Raw genomic sequence first — 20,800 nt, 5'->3', positions numbered from 1 at the left:
CGACAGCGCTACCCACCGTAGATTAGTCATAATGAATAAAACTGAACATATATATAATACTTCAGCAGTTCTGAATATCTGAATTTCTGTTTATTCTTACTGATGGGAAAGTAATGTTGGCACTAAATCTATGGCCCTAGATGAATTGCGTTGGCATATGTATCATGTATGTACTTCAGTTTTTGTTACAGTAAATTAGCAAACCACCCCTTGAGAATTACCAAACCATCCCTTGTCAATGGCCAAACCATCCTTGGTGACTGGTCCTCTATTCCTCAAAGAACAAATTACTTCCCAAATGTCCATCTTAACCACAGCGTCACAGTGACTAATTCTCTAGAAAAACCCAATCCCTAAATCTCTCTGACACTTAGGAATTCAAGTTTCAGTCCAAAGTACACTGCACAAGGTCACGACATGTCAAGTTTTTCATAATCTCAGTCGTAATGTTCAAGATTGCTTCTCACTGTTTTTGCCAAATACAGGCTAAACCAATCTCTCTCTTGAGACAAATGGTTTAAGATAAGGACGAAACATAATAATCATAATTTATTGTGATAAATATGTACATCTGACAAGTACTTATTATTAAACCATTTGTCAATGTCCATTTATTCTTTTCTAAAACTTGCCAAGTTGTAACCAAATTTTCAAAAATGCCAAATATGGTATGGTTTCCAGTATAAGATTTTAAAGATGGAAAGTCCAGTCGTGCCCATGACTTAATCCATACTAGGGATTTTCTGTAAGAACACCATGCCATTCTAGCTATCCTTAACACAACCCTGCGGTTGTAGAACATGCAGGTCCCCCTATTGCCCAATGGCCGTGAAGTAGTCACCTGCTCTAATGTATCTATGCCAGTGCCTACTGAACTTCCTGCTAGGAGAAAAACCATCACAGCTTGTGATTCAGGAGCTACAGCTGCTTCTCCCATGCCGTCTGACTGTGTAGGTTTTCTACTGCCCAATCTAGTCTGCAATGTACTCGTGGTGAACTCTCTCAGTGAGGTGCAGGGTGGCATGACTGTTGTTTGTGTCTTAAACACCTCTGATGATGACAGTGAACTGCAAACAGGTTAACATCTGGGTGAGTTTCATTCTAGTTGGCACCACACTAGTTGAAGAGGCATGCCATTGAACTTTACCTGTACATGATGATACCATACCACCTGTGCAGGTAGATGAAGCAAACCAGTCACGCTAAATCCTGCAAAGTGGATCTTGTCCATTTCTTTGGCCATATTGTTTTTTTAAGATGTTATGAAGCCAGATTCACATAAAAGGCAGACAGTTAAAGATTGGAAAACTGGAAAACTCGAGCCAGCACATGTCACCCACGATGTGATGGCATGGTTGAGCGATTTAACAGAGTTCTCATTGACCAGCTTGCCATGTCACTTCTCCAAAGGCTTCAAACACCAGCCCTCATTCCACCACAGGTTTCGCCCCCTTCTTCCCCACACACTGCTGTAAGCAAGAGGCAAGAATACTAGCTAATAACTACTGTTACCTAACAACACATCATCTGCTTCTACACCAGGTTTACCAGCAAATGATGCTGTACAGCCAACATACAAACTCCCATCAGCCTTTTGGGGCCGCTGCACAGAACAGGGACTACGCACACAACAAGCAATTTACAATTTACAAATTGGCATTTAGCAGATGTATGTTGCCCTAAGACCAAAATCCTAGGGCAACATACAGGATGCATTATCTACAGGACCACACTGTAAAATCCCAGAACCCTAATCCTAATGTCCATTACAATCACCTAAAGGTGTCTACAGACTGTGAGATTTCAGCAGTCTTATAAGTTTATTGCAAGCCACACTGTGCGACGTGGATCTGGTAATCTTAGGTACAACATCAAGTTTGATGTATGTAGACTGTACTATGATAACACCTACTGAATCATAGGCTACGATGCAAGTCAACATAGAATAAAGAATCAAACATCATGAACATTAGTAGATGTAGCATTAGTAGTTAGTTGGTTAGTAGATGTAGGTGGTAGCAGCAGTCACATTGTGAGATGGTCATCCGAAATTTCTGACACTGTCAGAATTTTGTCCCAGGCTATCTTTGGTCACAAGAAAGTGACAACGGCCATCTTTGAACCTGTCTCGCAGTGCGATGTAGGACCACTGTTTTGGAGCCACGACCAAACATATCTCCACATTTTGTCATCTTTTGTCTGCAACAACCCAAAATCACACAGAGTATACCCGCATTAAGACCTTACAACTTCCCTGTACCTGTTCATGGCCAGAAGACACCTGATTGTGGCTTACCACATTTTTGGGTTCCTTGCTCTTCAACACTCTCAAGGTGTACAAGGACCAAGAGCCCCAGCTCCAGCAAGAACATAGTGTTGACATCACCATTCAACTTTGCAAAGGTTTAATGTGTAATATGGTGACACTGCCCTCTTGTGACTGAAGTCACCAATTGCAATATGACCTAAAACACCTGTATTTTTTTCTGTAACAAATGAGGTGTGATATTTGACATGTGGTATGTGGTCTGGGTTAATAAAGGCTTCCTTGTCGACCTATGCCTTGTTGATATTTTGACTGCTTGTAATTAAATTGTCAATGTGATTTTTCCAATGCGTTGACTGAGCAGACTAATGAATTCAATATTCAGTTACCTGACACATGTCTTCTCAAATACACTGGCTGCTGCATTCTCTGATATTATATTGCTGTTCAAGCAATGTAATTTTTTACAAGCAACCACATGTAAGTGCTACTGACCACAAACCCTTCCCAGGCCTCTGAAAAATCCCTATTAACAATGTCAGAACTGGTAGATATTTGATATGCGGCATGTGGTCTGGGTTAATAAAGGCTACCTTGTCGACCTATGCCTTGTTGATATTTTGACTGCTTGTAATTAAACTGTCAATGTGATTTTTCCAATGCGCTGAGCAGACTAATATTAACCAATGTTGTTTTTTTTGTATGGGTGTTTGTGTGCGTGCATACGTGCATTCATGTAGGTAAACTTTGGTACATTTTGGAATTCAGTATATATATTAATGCACAATTTTTGAACAACATTGCTGAGCTTTAATCTCATTGAAAAGAATACGAAACGCTGCTGAGAAAACAATAACACTTTTCATCTGTACCAAGCATATTTCTGTAACGAAGCGTCGTGTATGTAAGTCATTAAGCTTTTAAGGCATTGTTTTTTTTTTTAAACAAGAGGAACTGCACATTAAATGACATAATAGTTTATTACAATCTTTACTTTGGTGTTGTTTGTTGATAAGTAAGATAATTTCTTTAATCAGTTAGGGTTTTAAGTTGTGTGTGTGTGTACGTATATATGTCTCAAGGAAAAAAAGCAGTCCCAATGAAAGTCTAAAAAATCAGTTTTTAGAAAGCTATATTTGCTTGTCACATACTAGTTTGTAAATACCCAAACTGTTAATTATTTGGCCTACCCCTTCATTCCAATATTGTCACACTGCAAACTACCAGGCTTCCAAGTACGGATGGCATTGATGACGTAGTTCTTGATGACAGATTCTGACACTCACATCATAGTTTGCATAGTTGTGGTAAAAAAAACCCAAAACAAAACAAAAACATCACAAACCTACTCAGAAATCTGTCATGTGCTCTGCGTTCTGATTTTATTTTCTCATTCAAATCAACAGATAAAATCTGATCCATTTTAAATGCTGACCTGTAATTTATTGGGTAACAAAGCACCAAACAATACTAACACTATCTGACATTTTCTCTAGCTCAAATGTCTTAAAACTATGCTTTATTTTATTCAGTATTAAATAATTCTCTCTCATTTCACTGAATTTCCAAGTGACACAATTTTTGCAGGGTTTTATGCTTTAAGGGATGCCCGTTTTTCTTGCATCACAGTTGTTGTAAAAGACTGGTGAATCTGTTAAATTAACAGCCAGTCAGAACAATCTGCAGTAGAGATCATGTTGTTCAGTTAGCGACTGGATGGCTCTGAGTTTGTATAACATGTTACATGATCCTGAAAATATGCCGTATGAGGAATTATAAACTTTTTTTTTTTTTTAAAACATAATTACATAATTACAATTGAACATAAAAAAACATAGTTACAATTTCAATCGGCTAATATACTATACATGTTAAAAGCTCTAAATATCCTGTGCTCAGGTCTGGTTCCCTGGATACTGTTTGTGTATTCTATGACTGAGCAGAACAGAGGGGATCCCTGTCCGCTTGGCAAAACTCCACTGATGCATCCACTGCTTGTATTAGCACTCTTAATAGGTAGATTCACCATCACATACGTCCACTCTGTTTACTGAGTAACCTCAGTCTTTTACAGAACAAACAGCAGTGTGCAATGGTCATGGAGTGGTAATAAAGATTTTGCTTGAAAAGGGAAGAGGTTTTACGATGATAGGAATTCTGAATCAGCCATCCCTGTGGTGGTAAACACTGAGCACAGTGCCAAATATAATACACTGTCTGCGTAAGAAAGGAGGAACGTAATGGTTCATTGCTTTCTTTTTCTGTAGTATGTTGACTAGTGCCATTCCACATAGTCTGTCTTTAATGCAACAGAGGGCAAACGTCAGAAAACCGCTCCCCTCCTGTGTTCTAGGAAGTGCTCTAATGTTGTCAGGTTCAAGTCAAACCAACCGCAAAAGATTTTGGATAACCGTAAGAGAGACGCGAACAAAGCAAAATTTTCAAGATTCCAGCAAAACCACAAGAACGGTTTGAAACCTTCAGTCAATTGTCCCAGGATCGTTAAATCTGTACTCAGATCAAACATAAAGCGTAAGTTTTCCTCAACTTCTTCCAAACATAATAACACGTTTAAAGACAGAGGTTTTTAACTGGAGGTCTGGAAATCCCAGTGGGGTCATGGTTGTGCTGTGGGGGGGGGGGATTATACGGGAAAAATCCATCTCAAATTTACTTATAGGTCCAATGGGGCACTTGAGGAAATCAATTTGGGTGTAAGGGGTACGCCTGGTAAAAACAAGCCTTAGAATCCCTTCTCTACGACCTACCAAAGCATATGGACCACACATCAAAGCATCCACACCATAAAACAATACATCCTCTCTAATCCTATCTGACTGAAATATTCAAATTATACTTAAGCACACAGTAGAATTTGCGTTTTATATCAGTCTGATGAAATACATGCAAGTGAAAAACATTACTCAGCAGGAATGTTAGAATCATCTGCTGATGAGTAGACAGACCAACTCCACCCAGGAGAGCATGCTAACCAACCCCAGAGTTCATCACTGAAATGATACAACCCGTTAAATGTGTAGATAAATCTCTAAACTTAACTGAGATTACAACTTTCAATTAGAGCAGTTCACCGCCATGGTGAGTAGAGTTGGAGAGAAATGTCTGAAAGGGCATATCTTGACATTATAAAGTTATATGACACATTTGAAATGATTGCTTTGATATTTTGTGCCATGTTGGTGTATGTGTGAGCTTGTATGTGTTTATGGTATGCAGTTCAGTGTACTCATTTATAATAGCGTATCGTCAATACTCAAGGTTCAAATCAAATCCCTCTATCTTTCTCTTCTTAATGAACATTCAAAATCAAGGACACAAGAATGTACACAAAATAATATGGGAACAATCCAAAAACAGTGTTTGTAGTCAGTAATAATCATTCAGATGAAATACTGGTACTTTATGGTATAAACCACAACATGAATTATACTATCAGATATTTTTCATGATATGCTATATGAATTGAAAATAAAATGAAACTGCCACAGATATTTTTTGATATAGGAAACAAAAAAACAAAAAAAAAAACAAAACAAACAAACTGTAACTCATCCTTAGTTATATGACAGCAAATCAAGAATATAAGTACAAAAATAGAAATTACAAACAAAGTCAAGTAATCGGGATGAAATGCCTGTATAAAATTGCTTTGAGTACACAGGTCCCACCTCATTTTCATTCTCTCTCTTTCAGTTTCCACTCTAAGGGTACTTAATTGGCCATATTTTCATGGCCATGACAGCCAAGGTTAACGATCCTCTCACCGTAAGTCACACTCCCTGAGAGTTGAGAGGATAATGAAACGACCAGCGTTGGTCTCAAAGCACCAAAACGGGAAAAGCACCAAAACGGGGAAAAAAAGAAAAAAATTCAGAGCTTTCATCACACCGTCTTTTGAATCTAATTCAATGAATAGGTGATAGAATATCAGTGGGCTGTGTAAGGAGCCTCTTTCTTTAGGTCTGTATCAGCGGGAACAGTCACTCTCTGTCATGTGCAGTGTCTGTATGTGTTCACAAAATGGGGACCGAATCAAGCGCTGCTCGATGAGAACTTGATTTAGCTATGGACACATTTAGCATGAGTGCACAACATGAAAAAGAAAACAAACAAACAAACAAAAAAGAAAAAAATCAAAACCTCCCAATAAATTACATTTGCATATGAGAGAGCTTGAGATGACCAAGTCTCTCAACAGTATTAAAAATTCCCTATATATCTGAGACCTGGGGGGGGGTCACCTCTGGTGCTGTCTTTCATCCGTCTTTTTCCATTACTCTTACCACCTGTGCTACCAGCAGCACTAATACCAGCTCCAACCCCACTGATACTCTCTCTGACCGACCTGTAGCACCGTCCTCAACTCTTCTCTCCTTTTCTGACCCACCTGGAAAAGAGATACAACAGTGTAAGTGGAAGGTTCTTGTGAGTTAAACCTGAAACCAAAACAATTAAATCATACAATTAAACCTTTCGTGAATCTCTGCAGAAAACACTGGAGACCAAAAGAGGACTGTGCATGGAACACTTACCATTAACAGTGACCCGGTAGACGCCGACGTCACGGTCATCCATAGTTTGGACAGTGTAAATTCCGCTGTCACCTAGCTGCATTTTTGTGACAATTACGGAATTACCAACAAGTGACACTCTGTCCTTGTACTGTGAAGAAGACTCCAAAGGATGCAAACTGCAGATCCACATTTTTTTACTAGAATCAGTCCCTTTAAAAGTCACTTTCACATTGTGTGGTGCATTCAGATCAATCCTTAGAGACTCTCCGGCTCTAATGTTCGTGTTGATACTGGGAGGTTTAAAATCTGTAAAACCTGTCATCAGAGGTGATTTACAGGTCAAATTCCACAGCGTGCTTCAGTATCATTTTAATGTTTCAGTCAGACAGAACAGAGGGGACTAGAGACAATGTATTGTGTTGCGACACGAATGCTTTGGTATATGACTCATGCCTTTTAACAGGTCTTGTGAGTGTGGTTCTCATGTGTGGAAAAAATTCAGGAAAACGTACGCATCATCTTTGAGCTGGATGGGGAAATCAAGGCACTTTTGTGTGGGGGACGCGTAGCCTCAGCGCGCTTTTGTGCTCCTCCATCAAAATCAGCTAAAATGGGCTGCGGTATGTTTAGCTTCCACATAAGCTCCTCAGGTCTCTGCAGGTCACATGCACGATCAGCCGGACATGTTCCGTCCATGGTACTGTCAGGAGCCAGAATAGGGAGAAATAACACTGTGGGAAGAGAGAATGACTGTGAAACATCACTTTTTACTCAGTTTATTACACCCGACATTTCATTCAGTGTTTCCCATCAATGTGGATGAATCGTTTTGAATTCCTGTATTATTATACCAGTTCTCTTTCCAGGAAATAAAATAAAACAGTTTCTACTCATAACCATCAGGATTTAATACAAAATACTGAGAGCGCGCGTGCGAGAGAGAGAGACCCGTAAAAACTCACTGTTAAAGACTGATGAGAATAAGTTAACACAGTAGAGTGTACCTAACAGAGTGGATGTATGCGATGGTGAATCTTACCTATTAAGAGTGTTAACACAAGCAGTGGATGCATCAGTGGAGTTTTGCCAAGAGGAAGGACGTGTCTCTGCTCTGCTCAGTCATAGAATACACAGACAGAGGCCAGTGAATCAGACCTGAGCACAGCATATTTAGAGATTCACACATAATTAAAATTTAAATCGCCTTATTACATATCAATAAAAGTACAAAACAAATATATAATGTGTGTGTGTGTGTGTGTGTGTGTGTGTGTGCGTGTTGTGGAAAATATTTACGCATTATCATTGCCTGAACGTATATTCTGCCTAATCAAGTCTTAAGCTGCAATATTGTCATTTTAGGTTGAACACACTGTAAAAAAAAAATCTGTTGTTTTGAAGGAAAGAAACGGACAACAGTGGCTGGCAGAATAATTCTGTAAAATATACACTAAAAATGTAAACATCTTTACAGAACAACCTGTAAATTGTACAGCTTATAACTGCTGTGATTTACAAAAAAAATTACAGTTTAAACTGGTAAATCTGACAGCCTTTAAACAGGAAAGTGGAGGTGTAACCTGCATTGTGTAGACCAGTGGTTCTCAACTTCAGTCCTGAGGACCCCATGTCTTGCACCTCTTTGTTTTAACTCTTTATAATCACAGTTAATTGAGTTAATCAAGGGCATGATGATAAATTGCTCAGTGGAATCAGGCACATTGGTCCTGAGCGCAGTCCCACACCGGACTCAAACTCGCAACTTCGGACGTGGGAGGCGGGGATGCTAGCAAGGAGGCTAAAACCCATAGGTGCTAGCTTCTGTCACTCGTACGTTTCTTTAGGTGTCGGGGAGTGAGTTTGAGACCGGTGCGGATCAGTGCTTGACTACACAACGCAGGTTACACTACTATTATCATAATTTTAGCCTACTGATATATTGTTAAATATAGGCCTACTCACTTCTAAACAGACACATCACCTGTTTTTTTTTGTTTTTTTACACCATTCATATTAACATAATTTTACTGTGGGCCTATTTGTACATATTCTTATCTGTAGAGTGTAACATATGAATTTGTAAAATGTAATACAGTTTATTTTTGTATAAAACTTTTTTTAACAGTCATGTTGTAATTTTAACTGTGTTGTACTGTTTTTTGTATTACAGTTTTAAAACTACAGTAATCTGTAAATTCTACAAAGAAATATGATTCTTTCAACATATTCTTGTTTTAAAATGAACAGGTGTATTTGGATCAGTATTTTACTATACTATACTGTAAATGAAACACTGCTTCGTTGTTTTTCTATTTACTGTTTCTTACTGTCATGATTTTACAGCACTTCACTGTTCAATTTCACAGACATTTTTTTTTACAGTGCAGTGACAAATAAGAAAGGGGAAGTTGTGCAAGACTGTTATGGCTGAGTGTGTGCAGGATTGGAAGCCCAAAAGAAGAAGTATTATTGATCTGTGATAACCTTTAGATCTGCTGTAACCTCTATATAATCAAGAGCATCTCTTGAACTGTCTGTAACCTCTGGTAAATACATTTAAGATTAGACAAGTGAAACTGCTGAAGGGATGTGGGGCCACGGTCATCTGTCACAGTCTGAAATTACATCTATATTAAAAATAAAATCATATGTCAGACAATGGAAAGTTACTGAGGGAAAGTCGTGTGGAAGTGTGACATCCACCCTTGTGACCGTAAGTGCCTAAAGACTACGAGGGTTCAGAGCTAGTTCAGGGAGGAAGCATTTTGGGCTGACTCTGCAGTTTTCCCTCGAGAACCCGTTGTGTGACAGAGGACAAGAGGTTAGACAGACTAGTCCCACTCCCACATCACACCACCACCTCTAAAGTTGTTTGTGTGTCACTGTATGACAGAATATTGATTCTCTCTGTTCGGAGAGACTATGCTCGAATTGACTAGAGTGCGTGCTCCCATGATCATGCTATTGAAATAAAAGTACATGATTCATCACATCTGAAGATTGCTGTCTCTTAAGACTTAGGCCCGTAGGTACACCGCTGAGTCTTGACCTGAGGAGCTGATCTTCCTGTGTTGAGCCATGCCTTTATTTAAAAGTTGTTTCGTTTCCCCGATGTGTAGGTCTGAGCATTCTTCATTGTATTGGACTGGATATACTAGATTGCTTTTCTTGTGTTTGGGTGTGTGGTCTTTCGGATGGACCAATTTCTGCCATAGCATGTTGCTGGTCAAAGTGAAAACTCAGCGGTGTACCTACACCTGAAGGACAAGGGACACTCCTTTGAGGACAAAAAGGTGCACATTTTGATAGGGAAGACTAATAGTTTGAAAGAGGTGTGAGGGAGGCCATCTACATCAAAGTAGAACAACCATCCCTCAACAGAGGAGGAGGTCTATGAAACCACTTATCACCCACCTACAATACTGTCCTTTCATTCCTGTCCAGGAGATTTAATAGGAATTGGGCAGGCTCTACGTGGATGGGCTCTGTGTTGGAAATTTCGAAACAGTTTCGAAACACCATGTCTCCATGGTGACACCTACTGGCCACTTTTGCAATTGTCACATCTTGATAATGCTGTTCTGCAAAACAATGATTCGGACAAGCGTTGACTAAATGTAAACTACTTATTATTCTGGTGGGTTATGCCAGCAGGCTATCAATACATATGATCAGTACATATTTCGGAGAAATCACCATACAACAAATATGGTGATATGGTGGGAAATAAACAAAAGCTTTCAGATTGTCAGAGACAGTAAATTGGGACTGTAATGAACAGTGTGTTTCAATAAATATCTCTTTTTTTCCCTGTTGTGTTGTGTTTACTATCATCTCTGAGGCTATTTCAGTTGCTTGGTATTTCAGTTTTATGTGTAAGACATGACATTTAGGAAGATAATCAATCGACAGAGGCTACTATGTTTACTGGGATAAAGAACTACATGGGTTTTGTGGGTTGGAGTGTACTTTGTAGCTTATGAAGTGTAGGCCCCTTTAATGTACTTTCTTTGTGGAACATCATGTAGTGGCGGCTGATGAGCTGGAAACAGAGGAAGCTCAAACCTCACCTTTAAATCTATCATCCACCTGTTCCCGTTAATCCGTCTTGATCAACAATAAAAGTAACGATTCGCAGAGTGATCAACACCAATAGTGTTATCACGAAATGTTCTCGTAATCTGTGGATAATTTAACTTTTCGCTCTCTGTCCGTCAGGGAATATTAATATCAAATGCGCTCATCTGATTTGCAAGATTCTGGAGTTTAAATGCTCGCAAAACGCCGTGGATTGTCTGAAGCTTGTGTGCTATAGCGAAAGCTACAGCGTGAAATTGTTTAACAAGGATGGCAATTATCTGAATACGTATTGGAAAACTAATCCCTCGGTGTGTTTTAAATTGTAGCTTTCTTGTGTTACGAAATTCAAATTTTAAAAACGGAAGTGAAGTTTTTGAAATGGATCTCATTTTCTGAGGATAAACGTTTAAGGTTAGAAATGACAGGGTCTTCTATCTGTATAATGCATCAGCGTTGAGTTCAAGGCACAATAAAGTTTAGCACTCAGGGCTCAACTCAGGGGCGGCGCCAGAGATTTTCTTTTGCTGGTGCTTTGGGGTTGCTGGACTTTTCATCGAGGGTGCTCTGAAATTCAGGGTCTCCCAGTCGCTACAGTAATAGTTAAATATTGCAACACCCCCGACACACGTACATACGCGCGCGCACATACGCAGTACCCGCTCCGCGACCGTTACAATGCCATTCTGTCTTAAACACAAGGCGAGATATTCAGTTCATGGGATATAGATGTAAGGTACACAAGCCAGCCTGCGTAAACACACCTCTGAGTATAAAATTTCGCACAGTTATACCACAGCCAGGGATTGCACACAAGCGCCAAATAACAGACACAGGTTTGTGCACATTTCAGCCTCAGATTCTGAGATCACAACTCATGTTAAATTAAGTTTCAGTGATTGCACACACACACACACACTGTGAACAGCGAGCAGTGAATTTGTCCTCTGCATTTAACCCATCCAACACACCAGTAGTGAACACACACCAGACACGGGAGCAGTGGGCAGCCTCCTTGGTGAGCGCCCGGGAAGCATTAGGGTTAAGTGCCTTGCTCAAGGGCACACAGCCGTGGATGTTGGGCCTGGGAATCGAAGCAGCAACCCTCCAGTCACAAGCCCAGTTCTCTACCCTTTAGACCACGGCTGCCCGTAAAAGATTTACCTCCTTGCCGTGCCAGGGAACATCCCTGCCGTGACCCGGATTCGAACCGGGGTTGCTGCGGCCACAACGCAGAGTACTAACCACTATACGATCACGGCGAGCTACCAGAGGCTATACGAGAGACTGCCAGTTACCAACACCTGGACCAATGAATCAACAGTATTCCGTTCCATAGACCTAATGTTATATAAATGAGCATCGCATAGAGATAACTAGGCCTATAAGGAGTCAGAATTTGTGCCTCAACCGCCAAATGCATTAAATTCATAATAGGCAACAAAGAAAAAAAAAAAAATCATGCACTCACCATTAGACATCTTCAGACCTATTAACATCACCTGTAGCCTTAATAGGTTAACAATCACTGTCGTTTCCTTTTGCTTTAGTCTTCATATGTGGACGTTTCTGAAGTAAAAATAGATCCATTATGATATAGCTAATGCCAAGTTACACGTGAAAGTAAGGTCAAAAGTCGCCCATTGCCTGAATCAGATCACCTGTGTTGGCTTTCTGTTTTTTAGTCTAAAAATATTCGGTTTGTTTTATTAATGTATATATTTATTTTTCAAATTAGCCTATACGTTATAGTACTCACACATTAAAAATGAAATATTCTACATAAACCACAGAAATTTCTTGGGGGTGCTACGGGGGTGCTATGGCTATCCTAGGGGTGGCAACACCACAAACCCCTCCCTGTCGCCGCCCAAAAACGGTAACTCAAAATGACATTGATAATCATTTACTCTGTTTACGGAATTAGTGCTGGTTAGGCAGTTCTGCGAGTCATCAATTTTATTGTTAATCAAGGTGGATTAACGGGAACAAGTGGAAATTAATGATAGATATAAAGGTGAGGTTTGGGCTTCCTCTGTTTTCAGCTCACAAGCCGCCACGTTTGAGTGAATGTACCTAATTATGCTTATGGAAAATGAAGATCAATAAGGTAAAAGGTACTGACACTGGCAATCCAACAGGAGCGGCAGGTACGCCATCTGTCTAAACAGAGTTTCGAATTAGGGGTGAAACAGAATGAATCTTCACTTAGCCCTTGTCATGTGACATGGGAGTTTTGAACCACACTTCGGAGCAGTGTTTCGAAACGTCTGCGCCTCGAAAGCTCCACACAGCGTCGAAACGTCAGTATGGCGCGTCCCACTCCTACCAGTAGTATGATACTAATTGTTAGTACTAATCAGTAGCGGTTCTAGCTGGTATGGCGTCCTGGGCGAACCCCTCCTTCAGCGACCAAAACGCAAATGTTGTGCGTCTACCCGTGCCAACAAAAAAAGCACCATTCTGCGCTAACTGTAATTTTTATTTAGGCAAACCAGAAAAAATGCAGCAATATCTGTGAAACTATATATTTGCCGTATTATGAATGAATTGTGGTTTATTTGGTAGCATTTCGTAGTGTGACTGATTTTACAAATTGCATTACAATTGTACAAAGTCAGAGGTGCGCTATTTAATAGATTCCCCGCTCCCCCTACTTCGGCGCCCAGTCCGACAAGGTTAATTGGCCCACACGGTGACACGATTATCATTGACACGTCGTGCAAATCAACGATATAAAAACTACAGCGCAAACGTCAGCATTCCGAATTTTTTTGTTCGGACGCCCCGTGCCGCACCCGGCAAGATGCCGCCCTGGGCGCCTGGCCATGTCGCCCTTAAATCCGCCACTGGTACTGATGTTGCTAATAAAGCTGGTAACTGGACATTGAACAATTCAACATGTATTACTGCCACAGTATGAAAAGATGAGTGAGATGTGCTATTTATCAGTCAGGAGAGGCAAAATATAGACATTGGGATTAGTTTGAAGTTAAAATCCTCCTGTAAACTTGATACTGCAAGTATTATGGATGTAGTTAGGTTACTTGAACTTGAAACTGCGAGTTGAAATAATGCAAAAACGTGTTTCTTTGACACGATAGGGAACGTTTCCTTTCATGGATAATGAAAAATAGTTGTTTTAATTTAGAATATTAAGTTCAAACAACAAGTGACCAAAAGTTAAATTAACTTTGAAAACTTAAAAAATATGTTAAGACAACAAATGCTTAATAGTTTAATCAACTTTTTCAGCTTTAGTTTTTGAATTGAAACAATGGTATTTTCAAGTTGACTTTACTCACGTTTTCAAGGCAGCAGGTGAACTTAGGTTTCCAGGTTTAACCAGCATAACCAGTATGTTGTACAAACCACCAGCTTTCTGGCAAACCTGTGGAACCAGAGGAGTACACCATAGGACACTTCCTGATCACCTCTGTAACTTAACTCTTTAAATTTCCCTGCCCCTTGAGAATAGCCTATTTGACGCGAGGGACCTCCATAAGAAAAAAAAAACAGGCCCCGCCCGGACTATTTAAATATATAGTTCTAAAAACAATAATGACGAAACTAATCACCTTTGTGTGTGTGTGTGTGTGTGTGTGTGTGTGTAACATATGACATAACGGCATATTTTGTCCTGCAGTTAAGATACAAACTGGTTACTGTGCAACTTTCCATGTATTGCTTCAATCTGGTGTTCGCAGTCAGCGCGACTGTAAACTGCGCAAATTAAAGTTTTACTTCAGTTTAGGGCTGTAAACTGAAAGACACATGTGATCCGTTGGCAGAGACAGTGTGCTCCCAACATATGCTGACAGGAGTACAACTCCTCGCATGCATGTCTTTGTGGTGTAAGAAAACCGGAGCACCCGGAAGAAACCCAAGCAAACACGAGGAGAACATGCAAACTCCACACAGACAGGACCTGGAACGGCTGGGCTTCGAACCCAGGGCAACAATGCTAACCACTGAGCCAACGTTACGCTCCAAAAGATCTACCTCCTTGCCGTGCCAGGGAACATCCCTGCCGTGACCCGGATTCGAACCGGGGTTGCTGCGGCCACAACGCAGAGTACTAACCACTATACGATCACGGCGAGCTACCAGAGGCTATGAGTACTGCCACAGCTTCCAAAAATAGAGAGAACTGTTGAACGTTCCTCTCCACGAAAATCTTTAACATGAAGGGCGAAAGATTTGTACATTAATGAAAGGAAACCCGAGCAATTACAGAATGACGCGCTTTTGTAGTGCTGTTTAGACCTTGGTATTTTGCTTTTTGCTTTAAAACTGAAGGAACAACTGCTGTGCTGTCCATCAAACATTTGGGGAAACAGTCCCTTAAAAATTCCTTTCTGTCATTTTGCTGACAAGTAAAATATGTCTACACACGTTTTGTTTGCATAAAAAAGCTACTTGTATGCAGCATTCAACTTTACGCTGATCAAACTGTCTTCTTTGGTATGAAGAGCGAGTTTTACCTTAATAATGACTTGAAGTAATTTTTGCAATGATATGCGCCCTGAAATGTAAAGAGAAATTAATCATTAATACAATTAAACTTTTTTCCCCCTACATCTCCCCCTTACTCGTCATCTTACGAATCAGGGGTTCGTTACGAATTTAAAGTTCAGCGTATTACAGTCGATATTAGTGATACCAAAAAGAAACAGGACTCCTTTAAGTGTACGTCTACACAATACAGACTTGTCCCATGATGCATCAGTGTTCATTCAGTTAGCGTGAACATGGCCGACACCAGGGAGAAAGGTTTACAGGACTACAGAAAGAAATTGCTTGAACATAAAGAAATTGATGGACGTTTGAAAGAATGTAAGTATGTGTAGTTTGTGGTCGTTTACAACTAGTTACGTCTGAGAATTGCTTGCTCGACTTGTCAACGAACGTGATGTTTTCTAGCCAATAGTGTAAGTCGCTTTGTCATGCACAGCCGCTAGATTCAACCGGCTAACTCAGTTAGCTATGCTAACTGATACAGATTGCAAGCTGTAGACTATAGTTAGTCTGCCTATCTTCAAAACTCTCTTCAGAGCTGTTACTGTTAATCCTATCAATTTGTTGTGTGTATCGAGATTTCCACAGCCATAATTAACTTTATCACCTCAGCGCGAAATGTATGACAAAGCAGTACCTTTTCCAGCCTAGGTTTCTAGTGAAGCGAGTATTTTACACTTTTGCAATATGCACTGTGACGGCAGTGTAGCTTTGATGGCTCGGTTAACCTGGCGCGTTATGTTGAACAGATGCTGGAAGACTAAGCGAGTTGTTTGTGTTTGTTTTGTTTATTGCCACGGAACGTTTCTGAACTCAAAGTGAGGGAACAGCTGAAAGAGCTCACCAAACAGTATGAGAAATCTGAGAATGATCTGAAGGCTTTGCAGAGTGTTGGGCAGGTACGTCGCAGATATGCCACAGTTACATTGCACTTGGCCTAACTCTCGTGGTTTTGATGTTGGACCACAGCGATGTTCATTAAGAGTTACTTTCTTTCTCTGTAGATTGTTGGAGAGGTGCTCAAACAGTTGACGGAAGAGAAATGTAAGTGAGCCAAACTTAAAAATTGCTCATGAAAGTGCTGTAAGTGCTCATAACAAATGACTAACGAATTTGACCTCTTTACAGTTATAGTCAAGGCAACCAATGGCCCTCGATATGTTGTTGGCTGTCGTAGACAAGTAAGTCTGCCCTCTACGTGTGTCTCCATCTGACTGAAGTCCACTGCATGAATCCCTGCTGTTTTATAATAATTGGTTAATTATCTAAGCTGTGTTTGTCTCTTTCCGTTCCAGCTGGACAAAAGTAAGCTCAAACCAGGCACCAGAGTTGCGCTGGATATGACTACACTCACCATCATGAGGTTAGCGGGCAAAACTGATCCCTCAACATACATAAATTTAAATCTGAGTGAGAGTGAAATTTATTTGATTGATTCATACATGAGTATCATGGATTCATACATGGGTCTTGCTTTGCATGTAATAGCTGCCTAAATTGCTCGGCGTGTGTGTGTGTACCTGATTATCACAGATACCTGCCCAGAGAAGTTGACCCTCTGGTCTATAACATGTCTCATGAGGACCCTGGCAGTGTGTCCTACTCAGAGATCGGTGGGTTGTCTGAGCAGATCCGTGAGCTGAGAGAGGTATGTTTAACACTCAAAAATACATATGTTGATTAAAAGCTGATTAGGTCTTGATGTTAGCCGTGTATGACTTTACTGGTTCAGGGATTTCACTAAACTAGAGAGAGGTTTTTATTTTCTAATTTGTGTGTGTCCGCCCTGTGTCAGGTGATCGAGTTGCCCCTGACTAACCCTGAGCTTTTCCAGAGGGTGGGCATCATCCCACCCAAAGGCTGTCTCCTGTATGGACCACCAGGTGAGATGGCTCTCTCTCTCTCACTCTCTCCCTCTGCCTCTCTCTCTCTCACTCTCCCTCTGCCTCTCTCTCTCTCTCTCTCTCTCTCCCTCTGCCTCTCTCACTCTCCCTCTGCCTCTCTCTCTCTCTCTCTCTCTCTGATGCCTTTGCTGTGGACACGTCCCACAGAATAAAGCTGCATTCTGAAAAGACGTTAATTAATCTGCTACTCTGATCCAATTTGTCTTGAATCCTGTTTGTTTGTTTGTTTGTTAAACCATGCAAGGTCTGAGGAAATTGCTTGTACCTGTAGTGCTATTGAATGTAAGATCACATTAGCAGTGAGGATGGAACCTTAACCACTTGTTCAGGTTCTTGTGCTCTAATCCGCTCTAAGCTACTGTATGTAATCTGTAATGTTAAACCTGTCCCAACAGGCACTGGGAAAACTCTTCTGGCTAGAGCAGTGGCCAGTCAGCTCGACTGCAACTTTCTGAAGGTAAGCTCTACACCAACTGTAATCACCAACTGTGTGTGTGTGTGTTTTTTCTACTACGGCTGATAAACTGCTAACTGATAAATGTCCCCATGGCCCAGTGTGGCTCTGACCACCAGTCCTCCTAACTGTGTCACAGGTGGTGTCCAGCTCCATTGTGGACAAATACATTGGAGAGAGTGCCCGTCTTATCAGAGAGATGTTTAACTACGCCCGTGACCATCAGCCCTGCATCATCTTCATGGACGAGATCGATGCCATCGGTAAATACGCAGACACCGACGTCTGCCCGTTTTACCCCCTTTAAACGACTAGGGACTTTTGTTAGTGCTCAGAGTGTGTTTAAGACAAAGCTTTCTCTCTCCAGGTGGACGTCGGTTTTCTGAGGGTACGTCTGCCGACAGAGAAATCCAGAGGACACTGATGGAGGTATGTAACCAAAAGTCCTGATGCTCTACAGACAGACGACATGTATGTGAAGCTTAAGAAACTAATGAGCACCTCTTACTGTTTCCTGTGTCTCTCACTGTGGTCGTATGCGTTCCAGTTTCATAGCTGTCATTCTAACAGCGACTGGAAAGCTGCAGTTTGTTCATTCAATACCACTCCTACAATTGTTACCCAAACATCTGCAGCGTAGTGTTTTCACCGCTGGTCCGTCAGGCTGTTAGTTGTTTGTGGACGAGAGAGTAAATCAGATTGGCGCTGTGTTTAAATCTGAAGTGTGAATGGTGTCATCACGTCCTCCTCTGACTGGAAACATTCTGAGAGTATAAACAGCTTTCTCCAGGAATGATTCAATAAGAGGAGGAATGATTTCAGTCCACATTTGTCCGTTCAAGGACTGAAGCTCCTGTCTGAGATTACTACCATTGTCACTCTCTGACGATCAAATGTTTCTGCTGTCCAATACAAACGCTTCCCCCCCGTTAAGAATAGAATCTCCGTCAGCTGAGATACCCAGTCCCCTGTTCAGAGTGTGTGTGTGTGAGTCTTTGATGTGAAGCGAGTCTTAGTGTGATGGGAGTCTTAGTGTGCCTCTCTCTCTCTCTCTCTGGTAGCTGCTGAATCAGATGGATGGATTTGACACCCTGCACAGGGTGAAGATGATCATGGCCACCAACCGACCCGACACCCTGGACCCCGCCCTGCTGCGACCCGGCAGACTGGACAGAAAGATTCGTACGTTCTCTCTCTCCCCTCTGGTTCCTCGCAACCCGTCCAGTGCAGAGGTTCTGAAAAGCTAGGCAGCATAACCCAGAATGCATACCGTGATAAAGCGGCCCCATTTAACTGGATTAATTATACGCAGCCGTAACTGTGTATGTCTCTTATCAGGGCACAAGCTGTGCTCTGACGGGCGTACTGGGCTCCACTGTGATCGGTCTGCTGAGGTTTTCATTTCAATTGAATCACATAGATGAAAAATCTCATCTTGTGGGGTGTTTTGATATTTTTGCCTTGAGAGCGAGGGGTCTACCTGTGTGAGGGAACTGTGTTTCCTGATGAAAGCTGACATGCTGAGGAGCCATGTGTCTGTGAGGCAGTCTGCTACGAGTGTCTATAATCTCTTAATAAAGCACTCTTCTCTACTCAGAATTTACCAGCGTCTTTAGAGGCAGAATCATTCCTAACTGTATTATTTACTGAGATGTTCTGTAATTTTCAGTTTTATTTTTAATATGTGTTCTGTCTCCCTCTGCTCACAGACATTGAGCTGCCAAACGAGCAGGCTCGTCTTGACATTCTGAAGATTCACTCTGGCCCCATCACTAAACATGGAGATATCGGTGCGTCTCTCTGAATAACGTTATAAACCATACCTCCCGGTATAGATGCACACAGATCACATGCTGACTGACTGATGGGAGTGCTGATTGGTCATGCACTCTGCCAGTCATGAGTCACTGGCTATGTTGCAGCATACTTAGCTCTGTTTGGTCTATCTAACTGTTGGCTCTTGTGTTTCCAGATTATGAGGCCATTGTGAAGCTTTCTGATGGTTTCAACGGAGCTGACCTGAGGAACGTGTGCACTGAGGCCGGTAAGGGCATTCTCACACACACACACACACACACACACACACACACACGCCACTGCGCTCGTCACGTACAGTACCATCCCCAGACAAGGGCATTACGTTTCATTCTCTCTGCTCTGATTGGTTGAACAGGGATGTTTGCCATTCGTGCTGACCATGAGTATGTCACTCAAGAAGACTTCATGAAGGCGGTGAGGAAAGTGGCTGACTCGAAGAAGCTCGAGTCCAAGCTGGATTATAAACCCGTATAAAAACATTGGGTTTTCCTCCGACTGAAACATAACCCCAGTGCGCAAGGATGTGCTGTATCATAACGACCAGTTTAAACCACATTTGTGTTTTTGTTTGTTTTCTTGATTTTTTTTTTTTTTTTTTTAAGTCACAGTTTTTGGATTTTTTTTTTACGTTTGTTATAGGTTGTGTTGAGAGTACTGGTGGCAATTGGAAACCAGTACAATCAAGTAACCTCTTTTGGCCAGACCTTTACGAATACAACGCTTTATCATCTCTGACTTTATTAACCAGTAAACTGGGTTTCTGTGGTTGCTTCTGTCCATTAGGAAGTTTGTATGTCTTCTGAATACACAAGCTTTGTGCCTGGATTTCCTCTGTATTATTAAAGATTACCATATTGGATAATGTTCTGTCTTGGTTCTGTTTCTGAAATGGATTGTGAGTGATCTTAATGGACATCTGCAGCGGTCTCTCCATAAAATCATACTGCTGAAGTTTGCAGAACAACTTGACCCCTTTTTTTTTTTTTTATCTTTTTGAAAAGTATACATTTACCATGCTGAAATGTTTGTTCAAACCTACAGCAATAAATAAACATCATATGCAAAACAACAACAACAAAAAAATTCCATTAATATCTCATCTGCACATTTTAAAGACATAAAATTTTAGTGTCCAGTAAAGCTCATCGTATGTCTGTCTAAATAAAACATCTGAAACACATTCTGGTTATTGACAGTGAAATACTGCTGGAGTACATGGAAAGTGCGT

General features: G+C 41.0%; 1 protein-coding gene and 3 non-coding genes across 4 annotated transcripts; 1 reads left to right on the top strand and 3 right to left on the bottom strand.

Moving 5' to 3' along the window:
• Positions 1-12,068: 12,068 nt before the first annotated feature.
• On the bottom strand, positions 12,069-12,140 carry trnah-gug (transfer RNA histidin (anticodon GUG)). The gene has a single exon. It is a non-coding gene; the product is annotated as a tRNA-His (tRNA).
• A 2,766-nt stretch (positions 12,141-14,906) lies between these two features.
• trnah-gug (transfer RNA histidin (anticodon GUG)) lies at positions 14,907-14,978 on the bottom strand. The gene has a single exon. It is a non-coding gene; the product is annotated as a tRNA-His (tRNA).
• An 11-nt stretch (positions 14,979-14,989) lies between these two features.
• Positions 14,990-15,108, bottom strand: LOC115810995 (U5 spliceosomal RNA). The gene has a single exon (XR_004025256.1). It is a non-coding gene; the product is annotated as a U5 spliceosomal RNA (small nuclear RNA).
• A 521-nt stretch (positions 15,109-15,629) lies between these two features.
• psmc6 (proteasome 26S subunit, ATPase 6) lies at positions 15,630-20,434 on the top strand. The gene is made up of 14 exons (XM_030770752.1): positions 15,630-15,714; positions 16,216-16,295; positions 16,401-16,440; positions 16,525-16,577; positions 16,692-16,759; positions 16,930-17,044; positions 17,192-17,279; positions 17,696-17,757; positions 17,894-18,017; positions 18,122-18,183; positions 18,816-18,936; positions 19,464-19,544; positions 19,727-19,798; positions 19,928-20,434. Exons 1-14 carry the CDS (start codon positions 15,630-15,632, stop codon positions 20,044-20,046), a joined length of 1,170 nt encoding a protein of 389 aa, XP_030626612.1. The 3' UTR covers positions 20,047-20,434.
• Positions 20,435-20,800: the final 366 nt, after the last annotated feature.

The sequence above is a fragment of the Chanos chanos genome, chromosome 4 (genome assembly GCF_902362185.1).
Source record: "Chanos chanos chromosome 4, fChaCha1.1, whole genome shotgun sequence".
In the NCBI taxonomy this organism is placed as follows: Eukaryota; Metazoa; Chordata; class Actinopteri; order Gonorynchiformes; family Chanidae; genus Chanos; species Chanos chanos.
This window is presented reverse-complemented; position numbering and strand designations above follow the sequence as displayed.